Genomic DNA, 14437 nt, shown 5'->3' with positions numbered 1-14437 from the left:
AAAGACATAGAACTAAAACAAAGCAGCCTGTTAGGAAGCTTTATAGTTTCAGAGGCGGGGCAAGGATGTCATATAAGGATAAGGCATTATTAAGAAGATTGGTACCTCATGCATGTGCATAAAGAGGAACTAATAGAGATAATATATTTAGACTTTCATAAAGTTCACATCCAAATGAGTCATACTGGGATTGGCAGGGGCTCCTTTGTTCTGCATTGAGGGCTGTCTCAAAAATTGAAATCATTTCTGGCCATAAGTTCTGCAATAAGCCTGGTCCTCCTGCAGCCTCTTTTGGCCCCTGTGATCATTCTTCACCCAGGAATCAGAGTGACCTTCCAAGAATACAGATCCCATCAAGTTACTTCTGCTTGATACTTTCAAGGGCTTCCCATTGCCATCAGCATGAAGTCTTAACCTAACCTTCTTGACTGTGGTTGATAAAGCCTGTATGATCTTGTTTCTGGCCACCTTTATTGTGCTCCTCCTGACAGTCCCACCTATTCCATTTCCCTTGCCCTCTATGATTTGGTTATGCTGGACTATTTGTACTACCTTGTTGCACACTTGTCATTTTTGGTATGCCCAGCATTTGGATCCCTCTCTTATCTTTGGGGATTCATTACCTGCCTCCCCATATAGATCTAGACATGCCACATGCTTGTTCTTCCAGCTTCCCTCGTAACTGATTCCAGGTACATGACCTAGGCTCAGCCATCTTACACAGGTGGACTCAGGAACAAGTTGTTGGAAGATATGGAGACCTTGAGGAACTCCTTCTGATGTCACTGGTTGCAAAAAGCTTGAGGTTTTAGACCAACGATGTAGCATGGTCTCCTGTGCCCAGAGCTCAAGACTAGTGCCATCAGCAGGGCAGATGGCAACATTTAGTGCTCAGAAGGCAGCAATGGTGTCCTCACCAGACCACTTCTGGGAGTGTGATTCTGGGCACTGTTCCTGGATGCAAGGCCCCAAACTAATTTACCAGTACTCCCAGCAACTCTGAGCTGCCTAGAATTGGTTGCTGTGCCTGACTGATAAACATCTTCTAAAATTATTTACTCTTAACACATTGCTCAATAATTCTTAATGTTGAAAAAATATTGTTTCCCCTACCATACATCTCTGCAAGGAGCTCTGGTGGCAGTGGTTAAAGTATTCAGCTGCTAACCAAAAAGTTGGCAGTTTGAACCCACCAGCCACCCTGAAAAAAAGATTTGGCAGTCTGCATCCATAAAGAAAGATTACAGCCTTGGAAACCCAATGGAAAAGTTCTATTCTGTTCTAAAGTGTTACAGTGAGTCAGAATCAACTCAATGACAGTGGGTTTGGTTTGAGCTTAGTATACTTCTCTGGGCACTGCTTTCTTTCAAAGGTTAGGTATCTGTAAATTTTTTTTTCCTTTTAGTTAGAGGCATTTGAGTAACTCTCAAAGAAACAAGACTAGTATGATCAAAGATTACCATCTTTATTTTAGGTATTAAAATCATTATGAAAAAGGACACATTACATCAGAAAAAATGGTCAATGGACTGGCACAAGCAAATCACAAAATAAATATAATTAGACAAAAATTCATGAGAAAATGTTAAATCTTAATAACCAACAGAATGAAAATTAAAATATATTTTCATCGATTAATTTAAAAATAATAGAAAAAGCCTTGTCACTGTTCTAAATGCTATAATAACTAATTAAACAACACTACAAGGGTTATTAGTATATCCGCTTTAAAGATAAGGAAACTGAGGGACAAAGAGTTGACCACCTTTGCAGGTCACTTTGCCAGTAAGAGGCAGAGCAGGGATACAAAGTCCAGTCAAGGAGTTTGGCTTCAGAGACTGTGCTCTAAATCATTATACTCTGCTGCTTGTTAAAAGTACTATCATCCTGGGTTGGAGAAGGTACAGAGAGCAGGCCAGTCTCAGTCAGTGCTTGAGAATTTAGAATGATAAAACCTTTTACATGTATACCAAATACACTAAGCATTTACATGTTTACTGACCCATAAATTTCACTTTATTAAAGTTATTCTAAGAGAAAAGTTGGAGACATACACAAAATTCAGCTACAAGGGTGTCCATTACAACACTCATTGCCACAGCAAAAAAAAAAAAAAAAAATTGGAAAATGAAATGTCCAACTATGAGACTGATTAAACAAATTATGGTAGAAACCCAGAATAGGATACTAGCAGCCACTTAAAATGCTGGAGAAAAGTCATTACATGGAGAGATGTTCATGACAAATCATTAGGTAAAAAAGTTATAATTTACTATGCATGGGGAGACCTCTTTTTGTTGCAGAAACATATATACACAAGAGGGAGGAACACAACCTGTAGAAAGATATATATAAAAATGTTATACCTGTATGTTGAAATTGGGCATTTTTAAAAATTCTTTTGCTTAACTAGTTTCTAATTTTTACACAGGTATAATAAAATAATACAATAAAAGTTATCTAAAAAGAAGACGAGAGGTCAGGGTAGGACACTTTCAGTTTTTGCCATCCAGTAAAATGAGAATAGTATAAAAAAATTACTTGAGATCTTTTGGTGGTAAGGAAGGGAGGGTCATTTAGGGTTACTGAAATTAGGGGTGATGGTTGGTGAGGCATTACATTATTTGGCCAAAGCCTACTGGAATTGGGTGGTGGTTGTAGGTCCAAAATGGTTCTAAGGTCCATTTTTCAGAAATTCAAGCATCTTTACTGTAGCATCCAGCCATTACATACAGATGCTCCATGAGTTTACCTCCTGGGTACTTTGACCTGGTGTTTTTCATACTTCTTATCTATTATTTTTGCCTCAAAACTTCTTACTCATAGATTAGACTCCTCATTACCTTAAGAGCTACCTGAGAGTGGGAGATAATTCCTATAAAAGTTGGGAAGTCTGCCATATTAATGTTTGTAGGGGGTCCAATGATCTGGAGCATGCTGACAGTTCCCCTAAAGTAAAGGGCAAGTTGTTTCTTTCACCTCACACCTACTACTAAGAAAAAAGCAGGGTACTTTGTGGGCATCTTTGGATTCTGAGCCCACTTGGCAACATGGATCTGACCCACACATGGGGTGAGTCACAAGGCTGCCAGTTTTGAGTTGAGCCCAGACAAGGGTCTGCAGCAGTCCAGGCTGCAGTACAAGCACCCAACACTTGGGACATAGAACAGCTGACACCCTAGTTATCCCTGGTGGTTAAGAATACTATTTGGAGTCTTTGCAAGATGCTGGCAATAGATCAGTCACAGCACGAACTCCTAGGGTTCTGGAGCAAGGCCATGCCTTCTGCAGCAGAAAACAATTCTCCATTCCCAAAGCAGCTGGCATGCTAATGAACCCTAGTAGAGTGAAACTTTCTCATCATAAGAACAAGTGACCATGCGACCAGAGCTGTCCCTGATGAACTAGATAACATCAGAAGCATCAAGTCCTGAGGTCAGGCGGGCATAGCAATCTATTTTGGAAAAATCTATCCTACAATAGAAATGGTCTATCTGGAATTGGGCTCAAGCAGCTCTGAGGCACAAGTAAACACAGCTAAGCCTATTGGCTAAGCCTATTAGCTTAGCTAAGTGTGGTGCAGTGAATTGCTTTTACAAGGCATGTATCACTCAGGTTTTAAACTCTCACAAAATGATTGGGTGGGACTATGCAAACAAGGTTATGTAAAACTCTTGCTGGCATATGTAAATAAGGTGCCTGTGGGCTACCAAGGAGATTGGTCAGTTTTGCCATCCTGTTAGGTTTAAAAAGTCAATTCATGAGGTTGGGATGACCTCATTATCATCAAGAAGAGCTGGGAGTGGAGCACTTCTTTTGGGCCTTATGCTGAGAACCTCCTAGACCCAGGAGAGAGAGAGTTCTTAACACTGTAGAGTTCTAACACTGTGTGCAACAGTGGCATATGGTAGCAGTGGCCTGAGATAGCAGCAGCCCAAGATGACAGCAGCTGCAGTGGGTTCACCAACCCATGGAGGAAGAGAGAGCTGAACATCTTTGGGTAGGAGGATTCCTGGCAGAGTTGGCTGCTTCCGGGTACCTACTGGCTGAGCTGTTAACACCTGCCTGAGCAGGGCAGAGGCTGAAAGGGCTGGCAGTGTGCAGGGCTGAGAGCAAACCCTGCCTGCCTGCTTGTGGACACGGTTGAAGAGCTGAGGCTGGAAGCTGTCCTGATCAAAGAACTATATCCTGTGTTCTTATTACTTCAAACTTGATCCAGATCCTGAATTTAACCTATTACTTCCCTAATAAACTCCATAATCATGACCTTGGTCTGTGAGTTTTGTGTGCAAAGAATTACCAATTTAGGACAGCTGGTATCAGAACAGACTTAAAAAAAAAAAAAAAAAGTTGGATGGTTGGAGCTACATATGACTTCCACCTCACAGGAATCAGCTTTGGACTGACCTTGATGCCAATTCTCTCCCCTACCCCTTGTGAATTTAGACAGGTTCTGAGGCTACTACTATCTTTCGCCTTGCAGGGTTGAGGCACAGGGTTGACCACGTGGCATATGCAATGACCCAATAGTCATATCTACAGTGATTTGTCTCACAGAATTCATCACTCTTAGAAATAATGGATGATAGGGTTAGCCCCTTTTACCATTCCAGTGATTCATTCATGGAATATGTGCTTCCCTTCTCTACAGATTTAGGCTCTGCTGGACTAGAAGCCCTGATGCGCACAGTAGTGGGGAAAAAGTTTCATTTTCACTAGGATACACAGTAAAGAGTCCACTTAAATTGAAGCTATGACTACCTCCTGGTCGTTTTTGGGATTCTGGTGCCTGGGAAACAGTAGACAAAACAAACAAAAGGTTTTCATGTTGGCAACAGTAATCATGATTATGAGAAGTGGGGGTTGCTGCTGAAGGAGCTCTGGCAGCATTTGGCTACTAATCAGAAGGTCAGTAGTTCAAACCCACCAGTTACTCCACAGGAGGAAGGAGGCAATCTACTGTAAAGAGTGGGTTTGTTTTTTCAGGGTGACTGCTGCAATGGGGGCAGAGTGGCTGGAACCCAGGGGATTCACTGGAGCATTTTGGTGCTTCTGTGTCTGGTGATAACTGTAAACAGGCAATCACTGCAACAAAGGCCTGATGATGCTATAATATGTCAAATTCTGACTTTGTAGGTGAAAGCATGACGACTCTATCAGGTAAGCAAGCTAGACCTGCTCAAGAGATAGTTAGAGGTGGGGGAAATCTGGAAAGCATAATGGAGATGATGAATGGCAATTATGGCCCAGGACCAGCTGCAATGATGTGGAATGTAGCTTGTTCCACTAACCTTCCTACACTGAATCTTCTGTAGAGATTGTGGCTGGCCACCACATTGAAGCTCATGTAACTGATTGTTTAATGTGTGCACAAACAAGTCCAAGTGGTGCAAGGGGTGGGTGAGGCACTGAGAATACCCTGTGCCCTGCTTCCTACCCTCTGAGCCTACTTACTCCAACTACTGTCACAGCCACGAGATGATGCAGGTGTAACCTGACTACACCCCACCTCAACTCACACAATGCATTACTTGCTATCTGCCCTCAGTTTTCTTCCAACTCCATGTGGAATGCCTGTAAAAACCCAGTCAGCCATTCTGAAGCATGCCCATACCTGGAAGTACAAGGGAAGTGCACGGGACAATTTTTGACTAAAGGGGAGAGGAGCCAGGGGATATAGAGAAAATTGTCATTCTTCAGTATTCCTCAGAAAGCACTTGGTAGAACTGAGCCCATTACTCTCAGAGGCTACCAGGTCAATAGTATACACCAAGCCTTTCCCTCCTGCACGTTCTCTCTTCCCATTCCCCACTCTTACCCTCAGATAATTTTCTAACATAAACTATCTGCATACAAGCTGTTCTCTCAGGCTCTGCAGTTTGGGGTAACCCAGGCTTAAGACAAGGATCAAATGGGAGAAAAGTTGTGAACATGCTCTCAAAGTTAAAACCAATATATAAATGTAAATCTGCCTCACAGAGCATGCTGTTCCTCTACACCTGACTTCACTCTGGAGCAGACTGTCACTCTATTGCTTCAAGACTGAACTACAAACATGAGGTAGCTATAATTGGGTAACCCTCACTTCATTTTAATGTCATCACTCTATAACGCAGTAAACATCACTATCTCTGTGCTATAGAGGAGGAAACAGAAATCTGATATTCCAATTGCTAAACCCCAAAGCTAGGATTCTAGTCCAGATCTGACTTCCAGTATCCATGCTCTTAACCTTAACGCTTCCATTCCACATCATGGCCCCTATCCTCCCTTTTTCCTCATTCCACCACAGCTCCCACTCCAGCCATATCCAATACACTGCATTCTTCATGTTCCTATTCTGCCCCATTGGTCTCCTGTTCCCTGAATTCCTCAAAAAGCATTGCATGCTTTTTTCCATCAGCTTGCCTACATCACTTTTCTGAATCTCTATTGTATTCTTTGGAGTACCCGAGTGGTACAAACAGTGAAAACAGGCTTGGGTGCTAACCAAAAGGTTAGAGGTTCAAGTCCACTCACAGGCCCGCTGCAAGAAAGGCCTGGCAATCTATTTTGGAAAAATCAACCACTGAAAACCCCGAGAAGCACAGATCTACTCCAAAACACACGGGGAAGTCACTAGTTGGAATCAACTCCACAGCGACTGGTACTGTATTCTTGGTGCTGTGTTCTTTACCACACTGTTATTACTATTCTCTTGCATTTACCACTGGGACTGGGGACCAAGGACTTAGATATTAAATAGCATCAGACACATAATAAGCACAGATAATGATTGAGTAAACAGCTTTAAGAAGGTATAATCTTTAAACACAGGGACTAAGTCTATCTTACTGACAGACTTACTGTCTTCTCTGCACACCACACAATTTATGGCATATTATAAGCACTCATTTATTGACTGGATAAATGAACATAAATCGGTTTCTTCATTAAACTGTGAGCTCTTAGAAAGCAGGGATTTTATAATATCCAGAAAATGTTTGTTGGAACAAGGTGATATTACAAAAAAGAAACTAATCATTAGTAGATTTATTTACACAAGAACACATACAGTCACCATTGCCAAACTTAGTACGAGATATTAAGTGTTCGATCCAATTTTCCTTCTTGGATAAGTTTTTCTTTTCTATCCTGTATAGAAAGAAACAAACAAACAAAAAAGAGTACATTTTAAAAAGCAATACATTGCATTTGCCCAAAAACAAAGCTTAGAAGGCAGGAAAGGGCAAGAAAGAAGGATGAATAGAAATAGGGAACCCAGGGAAGGTGGAAGAATGCTATTACACTGAGGAGATTGCAATCAATGTCATGAAACAAAATGCATATAAATGATTGAAAGGAAAACCAATATGCTCTGTAATTTTTCACTTAAACTACAATAAAAAAAAAATATTAAAAAAACCAATGCATTCTGGCACAACTTACAGTATAGCCCTGAAAAATGGAAACGAAAAATTCTCAACTTAATCTCACTCCTCCATCATCTAAACCTGGGGATTTAAGTGAGCAGCCATAAAAAAGGAAAAAAAAAAAAAAAACAACCCAAACTCACTGTTGTTGAGTCAAATCGACTCACAGCAACCCCTCCTTGGGTTTCCAAGGTAGATTGCCCCATTTTCCTTCTAAGGAATGGCTGGTGGGTTTGAACCGCCAGCCTTCTGGTTAGCAGTCAAATGCCTTAGGCATTATGCCACCAGATGGGGCAGTACTCTGGAGAAATAAAGGGACAGTAAGAAAACACTCTTATTCAAAAACATCTTTCCCATATTTTAGCAATTACAAACAGATTACCTCCCTAAAACACATACATTAATAGCAAAATGCAAACAACTTCCAAGAAAGTGTGGTCTACTTTTCTATAAGACAGATAATTATCAAATAATCGAGATGTGTGAGCTCTAACAAGAGAGTGGATTGGATGGTTCAAGGCAGAGCAAGCTGGGTAGGCTCCAGCCTAGATGACAACATGAGGCCTGAGGTCTGGCAGTGGAGCAACTGGTGCCAAGGATAACCTTGGCTTACCCTGCTATCTTATACTCAGGTCCCTGATGACAGTGGTTCAGCACAGGCAGCTTCTACTCCTCTGTTGTTAGGGTACTGGTAAGTTTTAATATTAACTCACAAAATGTGACTAATAGAATTAGAATTTATTCAAATAGGGAATACATTAAATGACTTATGTATATATATATTCTGCTAATAACTTTACCCCAAAAATACAATCTTTTTATAAACAAGTGAATTTAAAACATTTAATATAAAAATTTGCAAAGATATTATCTGAGTCAGAATACAATTTAATTTCTACACATTTCCTAATGAGAAAAAATAAATTAACTTTTTGAAAAGTTATTTCTGTATTCCTTTGTTTGATACAATTTCCTTTTATTATCTACAACACAACAGGATAATTTTTTCATGGGCTAAGTTCTGGTCTTAGAAATTTATATTGATCATTTTATTATTTTAAATTCTAGAGAAGCCATTAAATTTAATTTGATTGAAAAACCCTGTGGCTATCATGACTTTTTTTAAAAAATATTTCTATGAGCGAAAACAATAAACTAAGAAAACCAAACATATAATTGAAAACTCTTTTTAACTCTTGCTGTATACGGATAAAAGGATGTCTGGTGGTGCGGTGGTTAAGGCTTTCACCTGCTAACCAAAAGGTCATTGGTTTGAATTCATCAGCTGTTTTGTGGGAGAAAGATGAGGCAGTCTGCTTCTGTAAAGATTTATAATAGCCCTGGAAACCTGGGGCGGTTCTACTGTCCTATAGGGTCACTATGAGTCAGAATCAACTTGACAGCAATGGGTGTGGTTTTTGGTTTTGTATAGGAATAAAGGTAAAAGGAAGTGCAGAGGGCCTGAGATGGGAGAGACACGGGTGTCATTTATCAAAGAGAAAGAGCAGCAGCTGGCGCTGAGAGTCTACTCCACAAATACTAGCATCAGGTTCTAATACTTACCCTGTCAGTTTTGAAAACATAATACCAGAAGAACAGGGGCCCAATGCCAAACACAGCTCCTAAGAGAGAGGTCTTGGGAGTAGGCCTGAAATTAGGATAGACATTTGCTGATCTTGCATAGGTCCAACGAGTCAAGGCAGGATCTTCCTAGAATCAATGAAAACAAAAATAAGAGAACTTAAAAAGTGCCATACTAAAGAAAGGATTTCATAAGGACATTTGTGGAAGGGCACAGGAGATATATGCCTTTTATGTTCTACAAGAGTTAAGGTATACCCTGAATATTCTGAAATTGCTTCAGGGAAGGTCTTTCGTTTCTAATATTTGTTGAGTAATTCTCTGATAATCCTGTTCAAATCCTTCTGAATTTTAAAGACTCTTATATCACGCTTCCACTCTCCATTTATTTAAGAATCCTCACCTTCTTAAACTGTGTAAGAAGTCACTTTCTCTCCTTGATAATTTTTATCTAATAATTTTTAGCTTCATTGTCTTTATTGAAGTGAGACCATCTACAGAATTCCTGATGAAGACAAACTGGTTTCATATGCTGTGTCATACTTCAGATTTTGTTTCTAGAACCTTTACTAGCAATACCCCACACTTGCCTCTCCAGGCAACAAATAAGTTGCAGGAGGGTGTTCTGTGGTAATATTATGTCTATATTCCAAACAGAAACAGTAAAGAGGGTGAAGATACAGAGGATAGGTTCAAGGGGATGTTTGATTGTTCAATCACAATACCTGAGAGAATAAATTCCAAGTCTTTTTATATCTATCCCTTCTACTATAAATGTATTTGAATGACTATCTGATAGAATTCTCAAAACTCTGCTAGTCAGTTCTCTACCCTTTAATATCTGCAAGTTCTGTCTTCCAGAAACAGGCATTTCATTTCACAGAAATATCAACAGCCCCGTGATCATAGTTCACTGAGCCTGGTAATTCTGCTGAGAGGTTCCAAGAGACAAACTATGGAGATAGTCTTCGTTGACATCATTCTACATTCATTGGACTTCTGGCAGCATTTGACATGATGAACACTCCTTCTTGTAGCCATTTCTTCACTTGGTTTCCAGGACACATACCTGCTTGATTTTCCTCTTTAGTCTCTTTTGTTCTTTTCCTCCTTAACTCCCCAATCTTTTAAATTGGAGAGCCTCGGTTCAAAGATCTCAGATTGCTACACTCACTCTTTTGATGATCTTGTTCAGTCATATGGCCTTAAATATTCACCTATTTGTTGAGTAATTCTCTGATAATCCTGTTCAAATTCTTCTGATGACTCTCAAAACTCCATCTCCAGACCTACATCTCTCCCCTTGACTTAATATCCCACAGCTTGCTCAACATTCCGTCTAATAACCATCTTGACTAAAACAAATATAAACAGACTAATTTCCTAATATTCTACTCCATCTCATACCAGATCCTCTCAAATTCTTTCCCATCTCAGTGAAAGGCTACTTCATTTTGCCAGTTTCTTATGTTAAAAACCTTGGAGTCATCCTTGACCCCTCTCTTTCTCTCATATTCCACCATCCAATCTGCCAGCCAATCTGGTGGGCTCTACTTTTAATACATACACATAATCTGACTACTCACCACTTCCAGTTACCATCCTGGTAGTGACCATCATCTCTTAACTAAATTACTCCTCCCTTTTGTCTGTTCTCAACTAAGCAGCAGAGAGAGCTTGTTAAAGTCCAGATTATAGGAGTCTCAGGTGGTGCAAATGGTTAATGGGCTTGGCTGCAACCCTAAGGTTGGTGGTTTAAGTCCACCCAGAGGTGCCTTAAAGAAAGGCCTGGTGATCTACTTATGAAAAATCAGCCATTGAAAACCCGATGCACACAGTTCTATTCTGACACACATAGGTTGCTATGAGTCAGAATCAACTCAACAGCAACTGGTTATTGGTTACGACCCTCTACTCAATGGAAGTTCTTACAATGACCTACAAGGCCCAGTGTGATCTAGCTCCAGATATCTCTCTGATCTCATCTCCTCTCACTCTGCCCTTACTTCCCTCTACTTCAGCCACAATGGCCTCTTCAGGGACATTACTAAGGATCCTGGCACCTGCTCTCCCTCTGCATGGCTAGCTCCCTCACCAAGAGTCTTTCAGGTCTTTACTCAAATATCACCTTCTAAGAGAGGCCTCCCCTGGCCTCCCCTATCTAAAATTACAGCTGCTCCCCCTTCCCACTACATACACACACTTCTAGTCCCCCTCCCTGATTTATTTTTCTTCTTGTTACTTATCACTCTCTAATATGTTAAATAATTTATTTTCAAACTTGTTCATTACTTATCTCCCCCAATGCAAAGAAAGCTCTATGAGGACAGAGATTTCAGTTTGTTTTGTTCTTCATTGTTACCTCAGCATCTAAAATAGGATCTGCCATATAACTGCCAGATAATTGCCCTGAGCAATTATTTATTGACTAATTGAATCAAAAAGATTGGGCAAGGAATTTACATTTATAAGCCAAAAAATGATTAAGTGCCAGACACTTATTTCATTATCAGAACAAACAGCGAGGCAGGTGTTGTTGCCCCTATATTACATATGAGAAAATGCCCCTGGTCATAGAGCTGGAAAATGAACGATCTGAGGTTTGACTTTGGTTTGTCTGACTCCAAGGCCTTACTTTTTCACCCATTGTTGTGCTATCTGGCACATCAAACCCAATCATATCAGTATGTACATAACAAATGTCTATCTCACACCTTTTTCTCAAGTAAACAAGGTTGTGGCTGAGAACAACTTAGAAGCTTTGGGTTACACAGTTGTTGTTGTCATTATGTGCCCGGAGTCGGACCCGACTCATAGCAACTCCTCCTTGGGTTTCTGAGGCAGTATCACTATGGAAATAGATTGCCCAACCTTCCTTCTGAGGAGTGGCTGGTGGGTTTGAACTGCCAGCCTTCTGGTTAGCAGTCAAGTGCCTTAGGCATTACACTACCAGAGCTTTCCTGGGTTACAAAGAATGGGATTCAAATTTTGCTTTCACTTGCTGCTAATTGGGTATCTGCATGAGCTACTTGTCCTTTCCATGCTGTCTTCACATATGTAAAATGAGGATAGTAATAGAGCTCAAGGGGCTCTGGTGGCATAGTGGATAAGGCATTTGGTTGCTAACCAGAAGGTGAGCAGTTCAAACTCAGTGGAAGGAAGATGGGGCAATCTACTTCTGTAAAGGTTTACAGCCTCAGAAACCCAATGGAGGTAGCTATGAGTCAGAATTGACTAGATGGCAGTAAGTTTGGTTTTTTCAGTTATACTGGAGCTTAACTCTGAATAGTTGTGATATATGAATAAAATACTCGGGAAGGGTTTAGCATAGTGTCTTGCACATTGTAACTTTTTAATCCTCATAACTTCCCCAAAACCCTATGCATCTGTTGATGTCTTTGTTGTTCTTAACATAATATGTAAACAGCTCTGTATATAAAATTATCTAAAAGCACACCTGTTATATAAAACTAGCTATCAGTTTACTGAATACCTATTATGTGTCAGGCCTGCTACAGAGATTTTATCATCTGACCTCACCACAACTCTATGAATAATATACTACCATTCCCACCTAAAGAGCTCTGATGGTGTAGTGGATAAGGCATCTGGCTAACCAGGTCAGCGGTTCAAACCCACCTGCCACTGTGCGGAAGATGAGGCGATCTACTTCCGTAAAGATTCACCTCCTCAGAAACCCAATGGGGGTCTCTAAAGAGTTGGAATGGACTCTATGGCAGTGAGTTTTAAGTTATTCCCACCTAAATACTGGAATCTAAGATTCAAAAAGGTTAGGTAAGATGCCCCAAAAAACCAAAAACCAAACTCACTGCCATCGAGTCGTTTCCGACTCAAAGCGCCCACTTCTTGGGTTTCCGAGGCGGTATCTCTACGGAAGGATATTGCCCAGTCTTCCTTCCGAAGTTGCCCAAGGGTCATATAATTTGCCAGTGTGTAGTGCCCTGGGGTTGTACTCCAAAACATAAAGCTTCAACAAGCTGCAAGGCCTTTAAAAGATGTAAACTGAAGAAATCACCATATTCCCATCAGGAGGGAGTACTCTCGCTATATGCCGTGAACTGAAAGGTGGAAAACAGTTTTTAACATTACATCCACATAAAAATTTTCTGAACTCATTACCATCAGTCACTGTGCTAGACCATCACGTGCTTTATCCCACTTAATCCTCATGACGGCAATGAGATATTATCTCCATTTTTCATAAAGGGAAACAGGCTTAAAGGAGTTAAATAACTTTTCTCAAGATCACCCAGGTCGGGAGTGATCCAGCGTGACTGACTCCATAACACACCCTCTTAACCACCAAGCCCAAGGTCAAAGGGCTTAGTGAGTTGGTATACTGTCTGGGCCTCGGAGAGGCAGACCCTCTTCTTGGGGCCCTGAGTTGATCAGGGACATCCAGGATGCCCACCGAGGGTCCCGCCCGTCCTCTGGCCCCTCGATTCCCGCCCAGTCGGCCCCCCACTCACGACGAGCCCTCGGCGGCTGGGGTCGTTGTACTGAAGTAGATAGTCCCGTTTAAGACGGGATCTTATGGCCAGGCGCTCGGCTTGAGCCCGCCGGTTCTCCGGAGATATGTCGTACTCGGCTGGATCGAGAGTACTGGGTAGAGTGGCCAGGCGCGACGGCTTGTACTTTGGGAACGACATCTTGGCGACCCGGCGCAGAGTCGCGCCTGCGCAACTGTGAGTACCGCCCTGTTGAGTTTGACCTTCAGCCTGAGCAGTGCGCTTGCGCGTTAGCTGGAGGCCAAGGATAGCGTGTAGGAAGGAGGGCAGCTTCTAACTTTCCCGAACCTACCTCACCGTTTTGGTCCCTATTAGTGATCTGCGCATGCGCGATACTCTTTTCCTTCACTGTTACCCATTTCAACCGTTGCTGTTTGTTCCTAGTATCTTTATTCTTAGTGACTAACTAAACCAAAAACCAAACTCACTGCTCTCGAGTCGGATCCGACTCCTAGCGACCCTTCTTTGGGTTTCTGAGGCAGTATCACTATGGTAGTAGATTGCCCAACCTTCCTTCCGAGGAGTGGCTGGTGGGTTTCAACTGCCAGCTTTCTGGTTAACAGTCAAATGCCTTAGGCACTAAGCTACCAGAGCTCTCAGTGAATAACTAGAGCTTATTATATGAATTGAGCTGTGTGGGACTGGCAGAGACTGGGAATCGTGACTGGAGTCAGAAGTCCTCAGGTTTTAGTGTCAGGGACCATCCAAGGTGTATGACCTTAAGCAGGTCATTTACCCTCTCTGAGTTTCTTCTAATATATCCTGGCGATAATGATCTCTGTTTTGTCCACCTAGCAAGATTGTTGTGAGAATAAAATAAAATAATGAATATATGCCAAAGTACTCTGCAAAACATAAAGTCCCTATCCAAGGGAAAAAAGAGATTTTCTGTAGGTTAATTAGATACACAATATA

At 41.3% G+C, this 14437-nt stretch overlaps 1 protein-coding gene across 1 annotated transcript; it reads right to left on the bottom strand.

Moving 5' to 3' along the window:
- Positions 1–7071: 7071 nt before the first annotated feature.
- On the bottom strand, positions 7072–13663 carry NDUFB4 (NADH:ubiquinone oxidoreductase subunit B4). Its single transcript, XM_007943879.1, has 3 exons — positions 13484–13663; positions 8976–9122; positions 7072–7134 (listed from the first exon to the last, which is right to left on the bottom strand). The coding sequence occupies exons 1-3, from the start codon at positions 13661–13663 to the stop codon at positions 7072–7074; spliced, it is 390 nt and encodes a 129-aa protein (XP_007942070.1).
- Positions 13664–14437: the final 774 nt, after the last annotated feature.

The sequence above is a fragment of the Orycteropus afer genome, unplaced genomic scaffold (genome assembly GCF_000298275.1).
Source record: "Orycteropus afer afer isolate SDZICR_OR568_19922 unplaced genomic scaffold, OryAfe1.0 scaffold00114, whole genome shotgun sequence".
NCBI classification, from domain to species: domain Eukaryota; kingdom Metazoa; phylum Chordata; class Mammalia; order Tubulidentata; family Orycteropodidae; genus Orycteropus; species Orycteropus afer.
The sequence above is the reverse complement of the archived record's forward strand: the minus strand, read 5'-3'. Positions and strand labels throughout refer to the sequence as shown.